This window comes from Merops nubicus, unplaced genomic scaffold, assembly GCF_000691845.1.
Source record: "Merops nubicus isolate BGI_N331 unplaced genomic scaffold, ASM69184v1 scaffold24370, whole genome shotgun sequence".
In the NCBI taxonomy this organism is placed as follows: domain Eukaryota; kingdom Metazoa; phylum Chordata; class Aves; order Coraciiformes; family Meropidae; genus Merops; species Merops nubicus.
The window spans coordinates 1-17,789 of NW_008585199.1; the positions used below are offsets into that span (position 1 = coordinate 1).

General features: G+C 42.4%; 1 protein-coding gene across 1 annotated transcript in view; it reads right to left on the reverse strand.

Annotated features, from left to right (window-relative positions):
• Nucleotides 1–11,503: 11,503 nt before the first annotated feature.
• Nucleotides 11,504–17,789, reverse strand: part of ASPG (asparaginase) — a gene marked incomplete at its 5' end in the record, with an annotated part of 41,546 nt that continues 35,260 nt past the window's right edge. Inside the window, 3 exons of the mRNA XM_008946885.1 lie at nt 11,504–11,781; nt 13,460–13,518; nt 13,842–13,941. Coding sequence (XP_008945133.1) covers nt 13,465–13,518; nt 13,842–13,941 — 154 coding nt within the window. The remainder of the gene's footprint in view (nt 11,782–13,459; nt 13,519–13,841; nt 13,942–17,789) is intronic.

Consider the following 17,789-nt stretch of genomic DNA (forward strand, 5'->3'; position numbering starts at 1 on the left):
TGCCCGTCGTGGCGTCGCGCCGGGCGAGGAAGGCGGCTTCCTGCCCAGCCGGCCCCCACCCGCGGTCCCGTGGTCGGAGCCGGGTCTCCCCCTCTCCCTCAGCGGTAAATTTGGTCCGAGAGGTGGGCGGTGCCCGCAGGAGGCAATGTGCAGAAGCCCCCGACATCCCTGCGTGAGCTGGCGGTGTTGCGGTGTGCCGCCCTGCTCTCCAGGAGGATAGCATGTCGTACCCCTCCCCAGCCTCAGTGTTCCCTGCCAGCTTTGCTCTCCCGACTGTAGGGACGTTTTTTCTCAGAAATGGTGGGAGAAATCACTGCCCCGTCATTCCCCACAGCCCTGCTGCTCTTTCCCCAGGAGAAGCATCTGAGGAGTCAGCAGCGGGGAACACTGTGCCTTTTCAGAGATCACTTTCTGCTGCTGAATGTTCCCAGCCTTGAGAAGACCACACTACTTGGTTTCAGAAAGTCAGGACTAAGAAACCAGGAGTGATAAATGTGAAGAAGGGCCTGTTTTTTCAGATACGGTGGACAGCCAACAGGGAGGACGTCCTGAACTTCAAAAAATAAGGCCCCTTGGTCATTGGCATGCTCTTAGCTGCGACTGAGGGAGCAATTATCTCTGAGTTTGGCCTTCTTCAACTAATTCTTCTCTATTTTACTCTCTTCATCAACAGAATAGCAATGAAACCTAGTTCAGCAAGGCTTCAGAGCCATGTTGTTGTGGTGAGCCAAAAGGCCTTCACACCCTGCCCCCTCAGGATGGAGTTTGTGGTACCCTAACAGCAGGCTTCCCTGTGGTGGCAGCAGGGATGCTTGTTGGTGATCGTGCCAGGCTGCCTGCGTTGCCTGACCACATGCTGGTCTTGCCAGCCAGCCCAGGAGACACCATTTCAAAAAGATGTGGATGGTAAACCCTGCTCTGCCAGTGACTCAGTCTATGGCCTCAGCCAAGTCACGTCACCACACCTTGAGAGGGAGAGATAATGCTTACCTACTTCATCTTATGAGGCTTCACTAATGTTTATATAGTGCTTTGAATGTTTAAAGAACTGTCTCTGTGCTGTGTGTGAATTTTGGTGCTCCAGATCCTATGATCTTTGGCCGTTAAAAAATATATGGGAGACTCAAGCTGGTCCCAGAGGAATTGCCCACGTGGAGCAACAGGGCAGGGAGAAGCCCTTGTGGCTGTGCAGCAGCTGTTCCAGAACCCCTCGTGTGAACGTGGTGCTCGCACCAGAAGCAGGGGCAGACAGGTTGCTCTAGGAGCCTATGCAAACCTCATGCTGAGGAAGTTCCCTGGATCTAGGCTGGAGGCATTTCAGCCCACTTTGGTAAAACCAGCTCCTGCTCTTCTGCTCTGCCCTCTCAAACCCAAACCCAGAAGTTAATTTTGTTCCTTGTTCCAGGTAGCCCAACCTGTAGGGGTTTTCTGGACCTTCTCATTCCCCCAAAAGGATATTTGCTTGCCTTGGGTAGAGGAGGGTGCACTATTTGTAGTTAATTTAAAGGGGACTTCTGTCCTTGGCATCAGTGGAAATCTGTGGAAGCAAGGCTGCTGTTTATTCCCTGTAGGAAAAGTCACTTGGTTTGTGACACAGTGTCCTGGGTCTCCCACTCCTGTGGTGCTGCACACAGCACACACAGCAGGATTGCACGAGCTGTATTTTCTATATAATCCCTCACTAACCATACTGCCAACTCCCGCCCGCCCCTGACAAACCCAACCCCACACCCCCACAGCCCCACAACACCACTCAGCTAAATAATAACCCGACTGTCTGTACTAACTGGGTGCAGAAGCCCTTTCCAGCCAAAACAGTCAGAACCCACTACTGCACTGGTGAGATACATCCTCCCCAGGGATCCCATCACTCTTCTGGTCCAGGTCCAGACACACATGGCTGATGGCCCCTGAAGAAGGACTCTGAGCCCTAAGTGGAGAATTGCCTGGGGTAGCTGGGGGAAATGAAGATACAAGAACCCCTGTGGGCTTTAGGCAGGAGGGATCTTCTGCTTGGATTTTTTTTTTAATAAGTGTTGATCATTTTACTGATTGAGTGTTTAAGCTTTGTTTGGCTTGGTTGTTTGGGTTTTTTTGTTTTGTTTTGTTTATTTGTTTTTTTTCCCAGAGCAGAACATAGTAAAAGAGTACAGGTCTCTTGTGTTTCATCATAAGGGGTGGCTAGAGTAGACTTTATTGGCTTAAAGGGATCCACCTAATCATGTATAAATTCCTTTAGATTATGTTAGAGAGCAGTGGGAAAATGTATATTTAAGTTATTTATGTAATTATTTAATAAGTTCAGTTTCTCACCCCATACCCCTAACTATGAAAGTAAGAAGCTAACATCCTGCAACCTCCCTTAGGTAGGCAGGGTCTCAAGGAATAGGCTGAAGACTTTAAAAGGCAGAAGAACAGAGGTGCCTGACAGTAGAAGCAGACAGAAACACAAGGGGTAAGCCAGGTATTGGTTTTTCTTCCTCCACGAAGGTAAGAAAGGTGACTGAAGCACTAAAATAACAGAATTTGTTCTGAAGTTGTATAAGGGAGAATTTTAGTTGTATTAGAAGGAACAGTAATAATTAGTCATCGATTTCTACAGATGGTTAAACCAGGTGTTGTTTGTATCCTGCTCTTTTGAGCTGTGAATATGTCACTACATTAGTTCTGTGCTTGGCTTTTAAGGGATCACAGTGCAGTAAATGGCTCTGTTAAGCAAGCAGCAGGTATGTCTTCCACGTGTTTGCAGTCCAGGGGCACAAATCCAGTGAAAACGCTACCCACCAGCATGGACTCATCACTCTAAATGTTGAGAACTCTCTGACTGCACTGACACTCCTGAAACCTGGAGGAGCAGCACACTGTAATGTGAAACATGGTGGCTTGAGCACCTTGTATAGCAGGTGGCGTTTTCTTGGAAGGGGGAAGCAAATACTAATCAGCTGATAGTGTCAAACAAAGAGGGCAACACAAAAGGAGACATAATGCCAGGAGTTATTGTAAGAGACAAAGAACTGGCCTGGGAGGAAGTGAAGATGAAGGGTAAGCTTGTGGGAGGACATAAAAGGGTGTGCTGTTTGCATGGCGGAATATGGAAGATCATGAATGCTGTGGTAACAAGAGGAAGATTATACTTCAGGGAGGTTCTACTTTGAAAAAATGATGCTGTGAAAAATGGCTGGGAGGTGCAATCACTGTTATCCATCAGTATCCCCACTATCTTTTGGCAAAAGGTCCCAATACTTGCCTGCCAATACCTTATTCCACAGGTAATATTGTGGAAGGGCATGGGAAAACCTAAAGCACTTTTCCTTGTACTACAACGTTTTATCTGACAATTCTAAGCTAAAAATAAATCCAGCTTGCGAACTACACCTGGACATAGAGCTTACCTTTTCTTGGCTTATCATTTCTGCTTTCCTCACCATTTCCCCACTGCAGTGCTATTGCTTATTATTGCTCACCTAAAATTTGGTTGGAAGTTTCTTAAGCAAAGACCCAGAGTCTGACATGTCCTGTAAAACACCTGTATTCTTGGGCCTGGTAAACAGAAAAAACCCTGTGCCTGTGGATTTTCTCCCACCCTGGGCAATCAGCATTCCATATGTTCATAGCAAACACTGATGGGGCAACTTCTTGTTTACTTTAGTTGATTTAAACTCATTTGTCAATATAGCAGCCCACTACATGTCACATGTGAGCATAATAATAGCTTGATAGTAACTTGATTTGCAGTAATGAACACCTTGAGAGATGGCCTAATGCCTCCTCGTAAATAGGATGCCTTTTGAGATTATTGCCTAAGTAACATCAAGTGATTTATCGAGAAATAAGATGTGGCAGGATCTTTTTCCAGCGAAGAACTTTTAGAAAGATTGGGGGTTTGCCATTCAGTAGTTAAATTAATAAAGATGTGTTAGAAACTAAAATATGGATAACATCTCCATGTGAAGATAAGAATCTACATTTTATTGGAAAATGCCACTATTTTGTGCACAAAATTTTTATTAAATCCAAAATTGTCAATTTAGCAGGAGAGGGGATTGTATCTCATGTCCTGTCTAAACAGTTCACTGCCCTGAGCACTAGAGTTATGTAGCAATTTAGTGTGTAATACAGCTCTTCAGTAGTTTTCTTGTCTTGAGTTAACATCTTGTTCATTCCAGAAGTTTATTAAATTAATTTATTCAATAAATTAAAAATAGTGTAAATTACATTGTACAAATTGAGGTACTTTTTTTCCTTTTTGGGAAGATTTTTCAAATCGACCTTTGTATACAATAGCACAAGAGCTCGCAGTAAATATCAGTTAAAATTTTCTGCTTTCTACTTCAAATTTTCAATTTAACTGTTAAACATGTCAGTTCTTTTTTTTTTTTTAAAAAAAAAAAAAGTGTGAAAAACAACCCTTGTGCTGCAGAGATGGTGTGTGAGCTGTCAAGTGGATGTTTCCTGGGAGATCCGTCAGCCTCTGCACCGAGAACTTGATATTAAGAAGCTTCAACTCTGGCCGTAGGAACCCTAAAAAGCCATTAGGAAAAGCATATTGCAAACAATGAGCAGGTACTTCTGCAGTCATGGTGTAGGTTATACCCTGCCATGACTTTCTACTGGAAGCTTAGGAGGCACAACAGTGCTGCTGAGGTGACAGCTAGAGATTGTGTATGAGAAACGGAATCCACCGAGTCCTGTTCTGCCATCAACTCTGGGCCAAAAATCTCTGTAGTATTTTTACCAAGTTTCAGGAAAGTTTGGTCTCATAGTTACATTTTAAAAATCTCCTCACAATCATTTCTCCTTTCTCTGTTCTTTTTTTTTTCTGTATTGTTTTGATTTAATTTGAAACAAAAATAAAAAGTAAATAGCCAGTGAACAGATTTTGACATGACCAGTAATTTTGAATGCCTCACTTCCCAGTGCCTGACTCTGTAAGAGAAGCTGACTTTCCTAAGTGCCAGCTGTCTTTTATTTTATCGTTAAGGCTCAGGTTAGACCTGAAATCTGACACTTGAAGTCATCAGCTTTTTTTCTGAACATTTCAGCCAAACAATTAATATTTAAGGTTATCTGCTGTGTGCTCAGGGTGCTTTAATAACTTTGTAATTTATTGCAATGCTTAATTGCAGCAGCCATCACAAGCATTGTACCACTTTATTTTTCACGTTCATCAACAAGCTGGTTCTTCTGGGTTAGCAGAATTACATGTCCTGTCCCATAAAGCCATCAGAAAGGAAATAATTACTAATGATTTGACCATCTATTGAGATTTCCTAAGTAATTGCAGGCTCAGGCTATTGAAGATAGTCAGAGTGTGACTTTACATGGCAATTTTTAGCAACTTCTGATACTTCTGGTTTTATGTCCTTGAATGTGGAACTATCCAAACAACAGTGGTGAATGGTGACATAGCTGTGGGCAGAGAGCTCAGTCAAAGTGGTCCAGGTAAATAAACTGACTTATTTCACATCATAGTCTTGTCAGCCAGCAGGGATAACAGGCAGTCATCTCTGTCCTGAAGCCCTGGAGCTCTGTGGGATTCAGCAGAGATCCCTGCTGGATATCTTGCCTCAAGGGTGCTGGGAATCATGTCACCCAAAACTGACCTGTAGTAGGAATCAGAAATTCAGATGTGCCACAGTAAGAATTTGATGCATTGAAATCCCACTTTTACTGGGTGCTGGTCACAAAGGTCCACAGCAAAATATGCAGGAAAGAAGTCACATTCTCTGAGAGAGGCAAGCATAATTATTCATGCACAGGCATCACCTTCAGAGAATCTCCCCTGCACAGCAGCTTCTTGCATACAACAGGATTAATTTACAACTCTCTATTCTAGTTGTGATAAGTCCTTATCTCTCAGCAAGAGATTGCCATTAAGATTCCTTTTTCTTTGCTATACGTGACCATCGCTACTGAATCGCCAGGACTGTCATTTCCTTTCTATGCTAATAATTAATCCTTTAATGTTAAATAATTGGAAATCAAGGTGAAGAAATAACCAGCTGACATAAATATCGTCATCATTCTCTTGCCCCTTTCTTACCACATTTCACTTCTTGGAGCCTCATCTAATTACACTTGTAAGCTCTTAAAACCAGTGTCTGTGACTGAACGCCAAGCACATGAGCCTAATAGGATCTACGACAGTGGCACTACAGAAGAAACACATCTATTGTGCACATGAACATGTTGTTAACGGGGCTCATCTGTACTCAGAAATGCTGCATACACTACTCAGCAGGCAGTTCTGGCCACTCTTCGTCTGGTTCCATTTTGAAGCTGAGATGGTGTGAAGGAATAGTGTGGCTTGAGACAGTGGTTACTTACTATTGTGCTGCTGCGAGACAAGAGAGTGATCGCTCAGCCTTTTCCTTTCATTGTGCAACGTGCCACACATCAGGTCGCTGAGTCCTGGCAGTGCCTGCGTATGGAGGAGGCTGCAGAGCGAAGCTGCAGGATGTTTTTGGTTGGCACCTTCCCATGCCTTGGGCTGACATCTCCCTCTGATGTGCAGCACCCTGGAGTGGGAGGGAGGTGCCGGTGTGTAGCTCCAAATGCCAGTGGGAGTGAGCAAGATATGCACCCGCTGAGCATGTCCCAACAGGCGAGCCCTGGCAGGGCTGGGCGAGGGGGAAAGGGGCACTGCCCCTTCCCTGCCAGTGGAGCCTGTGAGGAGCCGTGGGCCCCATCTGTAATATCCTCCTGAGATTTGTATCAACCCTTCCAAACAGAGCCACATTAAGCAGTGCTATTCTGTGTGGTTTAAGCTCAACAGTTCATTTTGTTGCTATGATTCAGGACACTCGTCTCAGCTACACTTCTGAGATGCAAGCTTCTGCTTCTCCCCATTCACCTGATCACAGGTAAACAAATGTATGTATAATGAAGCTTCCAAAGTAATTTTCAAGTAGACACTTTGCACAAATAATAAATCTGGTAGTACCAGATTTCATTCTGACTCATGGACTATCTAAGATGGCAACATTTGAGTCCCACAGATTCATTTGTATGGTTCGGCAGAGTATTTTATATATCTTATAAGCTTACTACATTAGCAGCTTTTCTAAAAGAGTCACTAAAATGAAAGCGGTGCTACAACCGTGCAATAAAGCACTAGAGTGTCATAAAACATTGTTAAAGAATCATGGAAAGACTAGTCTTACTAGTCTAGAAGATGATTATGCTGCTGATAGAGTCCACTTGGAAGAAACACGAACGTGTCAGCAGTGCTTGTGATGATGTACACTGCACGCATTTGATCGGTTCTTTATAATTTCTTGTCTTCACCAATAATACAATTACTTCAGGTTTATCTCAGTGACCTAACAAATTGAGATGCTGTAAACTAAAAGAATTTTATTTCTTACAGTGCTGTGGTAGGTCCTACAAAGGGATCAGCACAGGTAGCTGGAGAATGGATTATACCTATGGCAGAATTCAACAGCACTATGGATCCATTAATACTTTGTGTGCAAGTGGAACTGAATGCAGTCTGTCTTCTATGTACAAGGGATACATATCCTCCTTAGTCATTTCTCTACTCAAACCTGCTGTAAAAATGGAATCATTTTCCAAATAGGTCACAATGTTTTTGGAGGAATCCCAGTAGATCATACCATCCAGGAGACTGCAAATAAAGAAACTCTAATTTAAGGAGGCTAAAGGGGTTTAGTTCCAGATGAGAGATTTCATTATTACTCATTGCCAAACACCAAAATCCTTGTATTAGACAACTGATACATACTATAGTACAGTCATTCTAAGTATATAGTGCAGAACTGGAGTTATTTAGCAATTTAAGAAGAATGAGCAGATACTGAAGCCTTGGTGAACAGTTGATTTAATTCTGCAAGCACTGAAGCACTGACCAGACACAGTCAATCTGTCAGTGGGTCAGCCAGCCTTGACAGATGTTAACAGTTTACCGAGATGACACGCAATAAGACAGCAAGCACACACTGATTTTTCAAATAATGAAGAATGCCCTTCCATCACAGAAGTTTTATAAGAGACTCTCCAAACACAAACTTAATGTTCTCAGATATGAGTAAAAAAGAAAGCAGTTGCATTCAGGAAAGGAAAGCTGTAACTCAAATCAGACAGGAACTTGGACATGTTAGTTGTGCAAATCTCTTCTTACTGCAGTGTTAGAGAAGTGCTGACATAGGCCAAGTAGTCCCTATCCCTTGGCAGTATTAGCTGGATCATTAGGAAAAAGAAACAAAGTGGAAGCTGGGTGTTGTCTTTCAAGTGAAGAAAGCTGTGGAATTGATGTAATGTTTGACTTTTACAGGAGGCATTCATAGCGTCTCCTCCGTGGAGAGGCAGCAGAGGTTCCAGCACCAGCCTTCATTCCCAGAACATCACCCCAACTTGAAAGGTTCAACACTGGAAACAAATCCAATACTTGTGCAGCAGCTACGAGGCCCACACCATTGACAAGGCCTTCATGCTGTTCTATAGTCACTGCTGAAATGGTGGAGAACAGGAGGGTCACAGACCCCCTCTGATGCTCACGTGCTAGCCTCTCAGCCTCGTCTCAGGAGCTTCTGTGCTTTCCTGGCTTGGCATTTCACCTGCTGGGGATTTTGCAGGATGAGGAAAGCTGCAGCCTGAACACTTGCCTTATTAGACTGAGGCTGGAAAAGAAGGGGAGCCATTGCCATTTTCTAACAGAAACTGAAATGTCACTTTTATGTTCCAGTAAGCATTAAAAGCTGATACTAAAAAATATCACAAGCTTTTCTGCACCAAAAAATGCACAACAAAATCCATCCAGCTTCTACTATGCTACTCCAGTGTGTACTGTGCAACAAATACCAAGCACAGATCTACGGATGCTCCTCACAGTATGTGCTAGATCTAACAAACTACAACTGGATGTAGATATGAAAGGGTACATGGACATCATGGGTGACTGGAGTTAAGCTGCTACAGAAGTTACGAAATGGACCCCCAGCTAGTTCCAGCAACAGAATGAGTGTGTTTGCATTAGTAATGGCCCTCTGCGGCTGCTTTATCTGCAAACCTTTACCAAGGAGAAGATGGCTGGATAAAAAGAGCTTATTTGATCTTTTCAGGTATGATCTGAAGGAGAAAAATTAGGATGTTTAAAGAAATTAAGCTCCCCTAGAATGCCTAGTATATTTTAACTAATAAAAGATGCTCAGCTGCTTACAGTAACTAAAACAAATAGGTAGAAACAAATAGAATTTTCATTCCTTACTAATAACAAGATTTTGCTTTTGACCAATACCTATGCAAAGCTTAAGGGTTACTACACACAAATAGCTTCATCATAAGCCTAGGAGTTATCACAGAGAGTATAATTATGATTATTAAATCCACTACACAGAGCAAAGGGTGTAACAGACAAACAAGACAAACACAGGTACTTAAAAGTGTTATTGAAGTTTGTCCCCAACACTGAATCAAGATCCAAGGTTTCTGGCCTTGCCTGGGTGATTTTTGCCACTTTAATCACAGCAGCCTATACAGAGTTTTAATGCTTGTAGACTGTTACAGTTCTTGAATGAAATTTTGACATATATAAGAGAGACTGAGTTCTTTCTCAGATAAATGTGAAATTTGCATTCACGCATTTGCCATTAAGAGATCTGTTTAGATACTGATGTATTTATGAGGCAAATGGCAAACTTTCTAGAAAGCTGCAGGAATACTATCTTTTGCAAGACAACACATTAATAGGTTATACATTTCTGTAAAAGTTTGTCAGAAAGAAGCTAATGCTGCTTTATTCTCATCATTAACATGACCCAAATCATTTTAGCTATATGAGAGTCTAACTAAAGCTTTTCTAACTGGATCACATTTCTAAATGTTGTCCTTCTTGTCTTTACCTGGATAATATACAGGAAGAAAATTGTTTCTCTGTTTTCTTCCCTCTCCTTCGGTTTTCCTGTTAAGACCTATTATTTCAGTAACTCCTTCCAGAATACCTTTGTTCAAAAAAAAATAAAAGTTTTATACTTTAGATGGGTGTTTTATTTTAGAAATAGAAGAACATTATTGCTCAGAAAGTTTTCTGTAGATCAAATCAACCTGTAGTTGAAAAGTATAAGGAAACTATTGATGCTTCTGTATATGTTGCTGTCATTCATTCTGGTACAGAAATAAAGAATGGATGTTGCTAGGGACAAATTACTGCATCTGAGAATCATTAAAAAAAAATTCTGATCCCAAGAAAGTGACTTGCGGAGAAGTTTGCCAGGGCTTTTCTAGTTCAGTGCATCAACTTTTAGATTATTGATAAGGCAAGAGTTCAGACAGGAAGTCTAAATACTATAGGAAGAAGAGCCTGTGCATGCTTTTTCTCCTGACTGTAAACATTTTTCACAAACATTACTTTGTTACATACATTGCCTTTATGTATTTACAGATAAGGCACCAAAAAGGTAATGAATTTGAAGCCTGATTTTTTAAGCTAGATAGATACAATTTACTTAACTCAGTATTAATTCTTTTCAAACTAAAACATGTTTATTGCTATATAATATCAATTATTTAATAATGAAACAGCATATTGTAGACTTTGTGACCATAGTGAAGAGGTGCACTACTCTTCCCATTACAAAATCATACATTTTTACGTTTTGGTTTTAACTGGGGTGTATATAGCGCTTCCTCAGACTACAGGCACAGTTACCTTGTTTTAAGGGGATGTGATATGCAACATACCTTGGGAATCTTTTAATACTAGCAGGCTCAGCAAGTAGTCCATGCAGCTTTTCTCCATCGTAAGAATATCTGTGGGAAGGCTGAAGAGTATAAAGAGGAAAAAGAAAAAAAACTATCTGCACTTCAAAGATTTTGCTTCAGATGAAGCAGATAGAAAATCCACATAGATTACTGCAGAAGCTGCAGGTGAAATTAAAAGCTGCCATCTCCAATATATGCATTTGCCTGAAGTATTCTTTATGTTTACATATTCTAGGGCAGACACAGCTGTAAAGATATCTATTGGGTTTTTTTATTCAGTCTGAAAGTGCTGGGAGTTTAAACTTGGGGTATGTTAATACTGAGATCACATTTAGTCCAAAAAATTATGTGTCCAGCGTGTAGCAATCTTGATTATATTCCGGTCAGGATGTGGGAAAGATGCTATTAGAAACAAAACAATCAATTCACTTAGACAGTCCCACAAGCATGCTTTATGGCATCTGCCTCCTACTCATTTTAAGTGAGGTTTTATAGTGACACATTGGTGAAGATTAGTACACAACTGCAGGCAGATGCCCATGACTGATTCAATTGTTTGCACTGACACTCACAATTGCTGTAATTGCAACCAAAGTGACACAAGCCATTGCAAAAAACAAAGTGAAACCAACATTGTTCCTCAGAGATTTTATTAGCTGAAACCCAGAAATGCACAATCCACTTTTTTTTCTCGGTATGAATTCACCACAGCATTTCCATTTTCTACGCCTGCAATATTGTCCTCGTTGATTTAACATAAGATTCAAAAGGCTTCTTTAAAAACAGAATGTGTACAGTAAAGGCAATACATCCCAGCCTCACCTGTTTATAAAAATTTCTTTTAAAAAGAAGTGGTTAAAAGATAAAGCAGCAAATAATTTTTAGAAAGTCAGTAAGAACTTAATGTAACTCTAAATAAAAAACATTTCTAAGCTCTAGCTTTCCTGTATGCTCCAAGTGCAGCTACCATTGTTCCTTTCTTCTTTTCCTTCTATAATGGCTTAACTCCATGAATGCTCAAAGCTGGTATTTCTGAAGAGGAGTGACCATCTTCTACAGCCTCTGGAGAAATAGAAAATGGATGTTTAGAACTAGGCAGTATCCAAAACCTTCCCAAGAAGAGATTACTTTGCAGCCTGTCAGGCAAGCCCTCATGCGATACTGAAGACTTCCTTCAGACTGCCTATGCAACTGGTGGCTCAGACCAAAGGAATGAAGAGATGATCCATGAAGAATCTGAAGATTTAACACATTTACTGCCCATTTACAAAATAAAAATTACTTTCGTAGATATATTTCACTTAAAATGGTAATCCCTTTGCAACGTAGCTCATATTATTAAGGTATTTTTAACACCTTCACACTGGATACTGGAAAACTTCAATTTAAATCCTTGAGGCTGTGATTATGTCTAATACTTCTGTATCAGCTAAAAATGAAGAACCCCCCAAAACTGTACAGGAAAACAAAACCAGCCAAAGTCTGTCCTATGTTCATTTAGACCAGTACACAGTGATTCAAAAAGGAGATGCAGTTCCCCACTTACATACACATGAATTCAGTCACATTGATCAAATGGGACACTCAAGTGGCAAGGTAGCCATGGATGCAGCAAACCCTTCAATTACATTTTGTGTTAGCTTTATTAAATGAAGGAGATCATCTCCTCCCAATATTTAAATTTGGATTAGACCTGGCAATATATTGGAAAAGAGGTATCTAAATCAACAATGTATTGCAACATAAAGGAGTTCTGAGAAATGAAAGGGAAGTGTTCTAAATGACTCCAGTTACAGCACAGCACTGGAGAAGGTCAAACGCCCCAACAAGTTTCCTATGGAAGGCTTATCAGATCTGATGCCCTGAACACGAGGCTCCCACCCACCCCACACGCACATGGTTAGGGAAACATCCCTTGCATGTTGCAGCACAAGAAAGATCCATGCTGCGAGTCCATGTCAGAGGCAACCAGGCAGCTACGTCTGACGTCTGAGTAAGACACAAGCCATGGCACTGCCCTGTCCCATGCCTGGAGGGGGAGCAAACCCTCAGCAGAGCTCTCTGCTGAAAGAGAGCCTTCTGCAGTCTGTGGGTGTAGGACAATTAACTCCTGTCCATTACAAATCTGCCCCATGTTTCCTATCCATGATGGTTGACTACATGACACTAGAAGACAGGCTGGCATATGCTGCTCCATTAAAACCCAGAGGGAGAGCCCAAGTGGAAATGCTGCAGGTGCCACAGTAGCACCTCCTGAGCAGGAGGCTGTGCAGCCGAACGGCTGTGATTGCCTCGCTGTTCTATGGGAGAAGGTTCTGCTCCCTGTGCTGTGGCACCCTCAAAACCAGGCCTGGCTAAGTGCCAAGTAAAGGGCATTTCCTCTCTAAGGCAGCCAAAACAGAGGAGCAACATATTGCAATGGGCCAATGGAAGAAGACATTCCTGCCCTCAGTGGTTTTATTTTGGTAGCTTTTACGTTCCCAAACAAGTTGAGAACCACACTGTGGAGCATACCATAAAAAAGCACTTCAAAGCTCAGGCAAAGGGAGGAATAAACATTAGCCCTGCTCTACAAAGAAGTATGAAAGTACTCAGAGTCATATCAGAAACTAAGGCAGGGACAGCAGTTGAACGCAGATGCCCTAGGGTGAACTAGGGCTCAAGTACAAAATCGTTCCTCATCAATGTATATGCTGATCCGCAGATTTCAGAGATCTGTCACTTGAAAATGGGGTCTTACCTTCTTTACTTCTTTTCTCTAAAGAAGTCAAGAACCTTCTTATGCCCCGTAGCCTCTGCCTGTAAATAGAAACATGAATAAATCCTGCCATCCTGTGCACCAGGACATGCAAATACTTACTTGTGGGAAGTAAGGATACGTTACCACAAAATAATTAAAATACAATTTAAATTTTAATTCCTCTGATATTATAGATGAGAAAATCCTGTCTCCAACAATTTATTACTTTGGGACAGCATCAGACTTGAGTTTGTAACAAACTCTAATCTGGTTTATAGTCCCCAAAGAACATTTACTTTTCCTAAACTACTACGACCCGACAGCATGCGGTCTTACTCACACAGCTGGCACGCCATACAGAGTACAGGCACAGCACACTTACTACTTGTCGGGGATTCCTGCCATCATAACCAGTTTGCTCCAGGTCTGCACCAGCTAGGTACCAGGCATACAGCCCATCCACATCACCTTTAGCTGTAAGGCTGGAAAAAGAATCATTAATATTGGTTCTAGATCTTTCAGTCCCATTTCAGTGTGCTCCTGGGTCCTGTCCTCTAGCTCAGCAGGCAAACGCTGAAGTAGAAGAGGCTCAACATGGCTGCCAGAGCAGAGTGGTAAGTAGAGGCACACTATTACAACAGCTTTGAATAGCTGAGCAAGCAACACAGCTTGATGAATCAGTTCCTTAAATTACTAGGGCTGTGCTATAAGTACTTACAACAGGCTAGTTTCACATAGTGGGTGTGACCATGACCAAAGGGGAAAAAAAGTCAAGCAGTTTCATATTTCACAACACAATATTTATCTCATGAAATGAGTTGGGGGGAGGGTAATGGGTTGTCCTGGTTTGGGGTAAAACAGAGCTGGTCCTGCTCAATGATTTTTACTTTTCAGCTAAAGCTCTTCTAATTAACTGCACTGTCTGAAGTTAGCAGCATTTTCACCAACTGTCTGTTTTAGCAGTGATAACACTTCATGTTTGGAGTTACTGCCAGGGACTGGGATGCAGACCAAGGCCACTGCTAAGCTTGTATCCCACACGGAGGGGGGCAGAGAGCACCCCGCACCTGCGGGGAGGAGCAGGCAGGATAACTGACCCCAAGATTCACCAGTGGGGTGTTCCATCCCACAGCCCTCATATCCAGAAAAGCTGAAGGACCAGAAGAGGCAGCCCCTTCCGTCACCCCTTTGGTCACCCTTCCATCTCTCTTCTCCTTCTGCTGGGCTGCTGGCTGCTCCTGCAGTGGCTGCACCGGAGGAGGACTCCATCCATCCTGCCACGTGTCCCCGAACTGAGTTCCAGAATCCAGCTCCTGGACCCAGTCGCTGTCTGTGGCTGAGTCCAGCCTGGGGCCTTTCCCCGGGGCTGCTCCCCAGCCGGGGGGTGACGGCGACACGTTGCCATTGGGAGGGTTAAGTTTGGTACTAATTTTGTATATATTTGTACATATTCTATTTTATTATTATTTGTTGTATTAAAGCTTTCTTTTAATTTCTCTTCTTTTATCTTCTTTTTTTTTTCTTTTCAATAAGTCTATCTTCCTTGTTCCCTTTCTCCCTCCCTTTCGAGATGGGGGAGGGGGTTAACAGAGAGCTCCTGTTTTGGTTCTGGGGGTGCCCTGACCCCAAACCGTGGCATGGGTAAATCCAGATGCAGATGAGCGCACGAGCAGATGTGCTAGCAGTCAGCGTGCCTTACTTAAAACCATTAAGAACCTCCTTCACAAGGTTGCATAACTTTGCTATCAGAAGTGATGACAGCATATTTATATGATATCATTTGGACAGTAACACAGCTACTTTTTTTGAGCTTTCTAAGATAATTTGTAAGATTGAAATGTCAGCAAGAAAAAAAAAACTTTTAAAAACAGTCTCTATCTGCCATGTATGGCAACAGCAAGGAGCATGCCACATTGTTTCTTTACACATCTGCTGGTAGTCTCATCCATAACACTTAAGGTTCATTTTTAACTTTAATTTTGGCAAAAGAAGGGCTAACAGCCCATACATATGCAAAAGCATGGCTGTCTGTACCGAGCCTGTGGACAGGCTGAACTGGCAGCAAGGCTGGGAGGACTATCTTCAGTTTCCTCAAGGTACCAACATCTGTCAGGCTTCAGACCTCAGCTTGTCATGTGCTCACAGGTAGTTTCAGTAGAGCCACGCCGATAATCATCAAGTGAGGTTGAATCTCATTAAGTGAGGGGGAACCCTCCCCAAACTTAATAAGTTCAGAGTTTGCTGCCTTAAACAGTGCTCGCTGTGGGGGAAAGGCATACTCCTGATACTGCTGGCAGCAGGGGTGGAGGATGACAGGCTCCTGGGTATGACAACCCAGCCAGCCAGACCTGGTGGAGAGTGGATAAGGCTGGAAGATGCAAGAGGCAGGCAGTCAGGTAAGCTTATGGAAAAAACCCTGAAAGCAGGGCTGCAAATTTCACTTCTTTGCTAGGCTGAAATAACTTGTGTTGTTAATTAAATCTCTTTAAGTACCTAAAAAAATGTTTTCTGGGGAGCGGAAACCTCTAATTGCAGCAGTCTGAGGAGAAAGTCATAGAGAAGCTTTTGCTTGCAGCAGTCTCAGAGGCTAGGCATGAAAAGGGAAAGCAAATGGTCTTTGTGTTCCTCCATGCAACACCATCAACTGTGAGGCAGAAGACCAACAGCTGGGGCCTTTGGGGGATGGAAGTGGCACTGGCGTGTTATGAGGTTTAACGGTGCTTCGGTCTGACATCATGAGGAAAAGGATCATCACATCATTAATGAAAACTGCCATCACAAAAAAGGTGCCTCAGAAGCAATAAGGAAATGGAGCAAGGCAAAGGAGATCTAACAGGAAGCTCACTGGGAAGTCCTTAAGAAAACTGCAGGAAGAAGTTGGCATTAGTAAAGCAGGTAAGAAATTGCTTAGCAGCCACTTCTGGAACACAAGAATCAGCTTCATTTAAAAAGACAAGTCTCCTGCTGTTAACACTGGAAGGTCCCAGAATTAAGGAATGACCAACCAAACAAAAAGCCTATGTAGCAAGTGAGAGTTACAAGCACCTCCAACACTGAACAGGAAAGCGCTGTATTTGCCCAACAGAATCTCATCATTAGCCGCATGCAAAGCAGAAACCACTTTGGGCAAAGACCAGCACACTTAGAAATATTACCAACCTACACACCCAGGGCAATTCAGCTAGCATCACTGTAAGCAACAAAGGAGGGCTACTGCACTTACTTGAAAATTAACTGCCTAATAGCACCTGTTCAGAAAGAGCAATTTAACCCACACTGCCAGAGGTCAAAACCATGAAGTGGTCTCCTCTTGTGACAGTAGAGCAATCCAAATACACAGACGTATCTTCAATTTTGCAGCACCCATTTACTGACCAAGTGAGAAAGGTATTCTATGGGGACTAAGCCCCACTGAGCAAAAAATGATACAGCTTGCGAGAAAATTTAGATACCGCTCTAAACAGAAGATAGCTACTATTCCCTAAATTGATTATAATCAAGAACACCACAAAACACCTCCAATTCCAGATCCCCGTAGCCAAGCCATACGCATCTGTATTTCCTTTATGTTGCAAGTGTACCTCGTGTGTAGTCAAATATACACATAGGACTTCTCAATATACACTATAGGGACCTTTGCTCCATATTTTTCTCAAAGATATTTATGCCAGCAATTCCAACTACAAGTGCATCCTCTGAGCAGCAAGTCTATCATTTTTTATATTATGAAATGGAATACAGATAACTTCCATACACACTTATCAGGACGTTTAAAACCTGCTTTGTTGAGAAAGAACTACTTAACACACTTTACTAATCTCTGATACCTTTTACAGCAGATAATCCCAGGTATGCTGCCTATCAGTACTCTTGCATTTAGAAAAGGTGATTGTGTACCTGGTTCACAGTTTCAGCACAGCTAACCTATCTGTGAGGATGACAGAGCTAAGGTATCACAAACAGTGATAATGCAATCTTGCTGTCTGATTTTGAGTCTCCTGCTATGCTAGCATCAAGCAGACTTGGTTACAGGAGCTGCTGCTTAAGGGGTGCTCTGTCACTGTCAGGGTATCAGGAGCAAAGCAGTTCAAGTCTCAGAGGGTTCAGGAGAACAAGGGCTAATGCAGTTCTAGACCTGTGAAGTAATGAGTTCGGTGAAATGTCACGTTGGGGTTCCCTCCTGCCTCCGCAGGTACTAGGATTTCATCTTTTCCAGGGACACAAAGCTTTGCTTTTTCAGTTATTCGCCTTTTTCAGTGTCTATGTTATATAAAGTGACCAGAAAAGACACTTTTTTTTTTTCTTAACGTGCATCATCACCCTGCCAGAA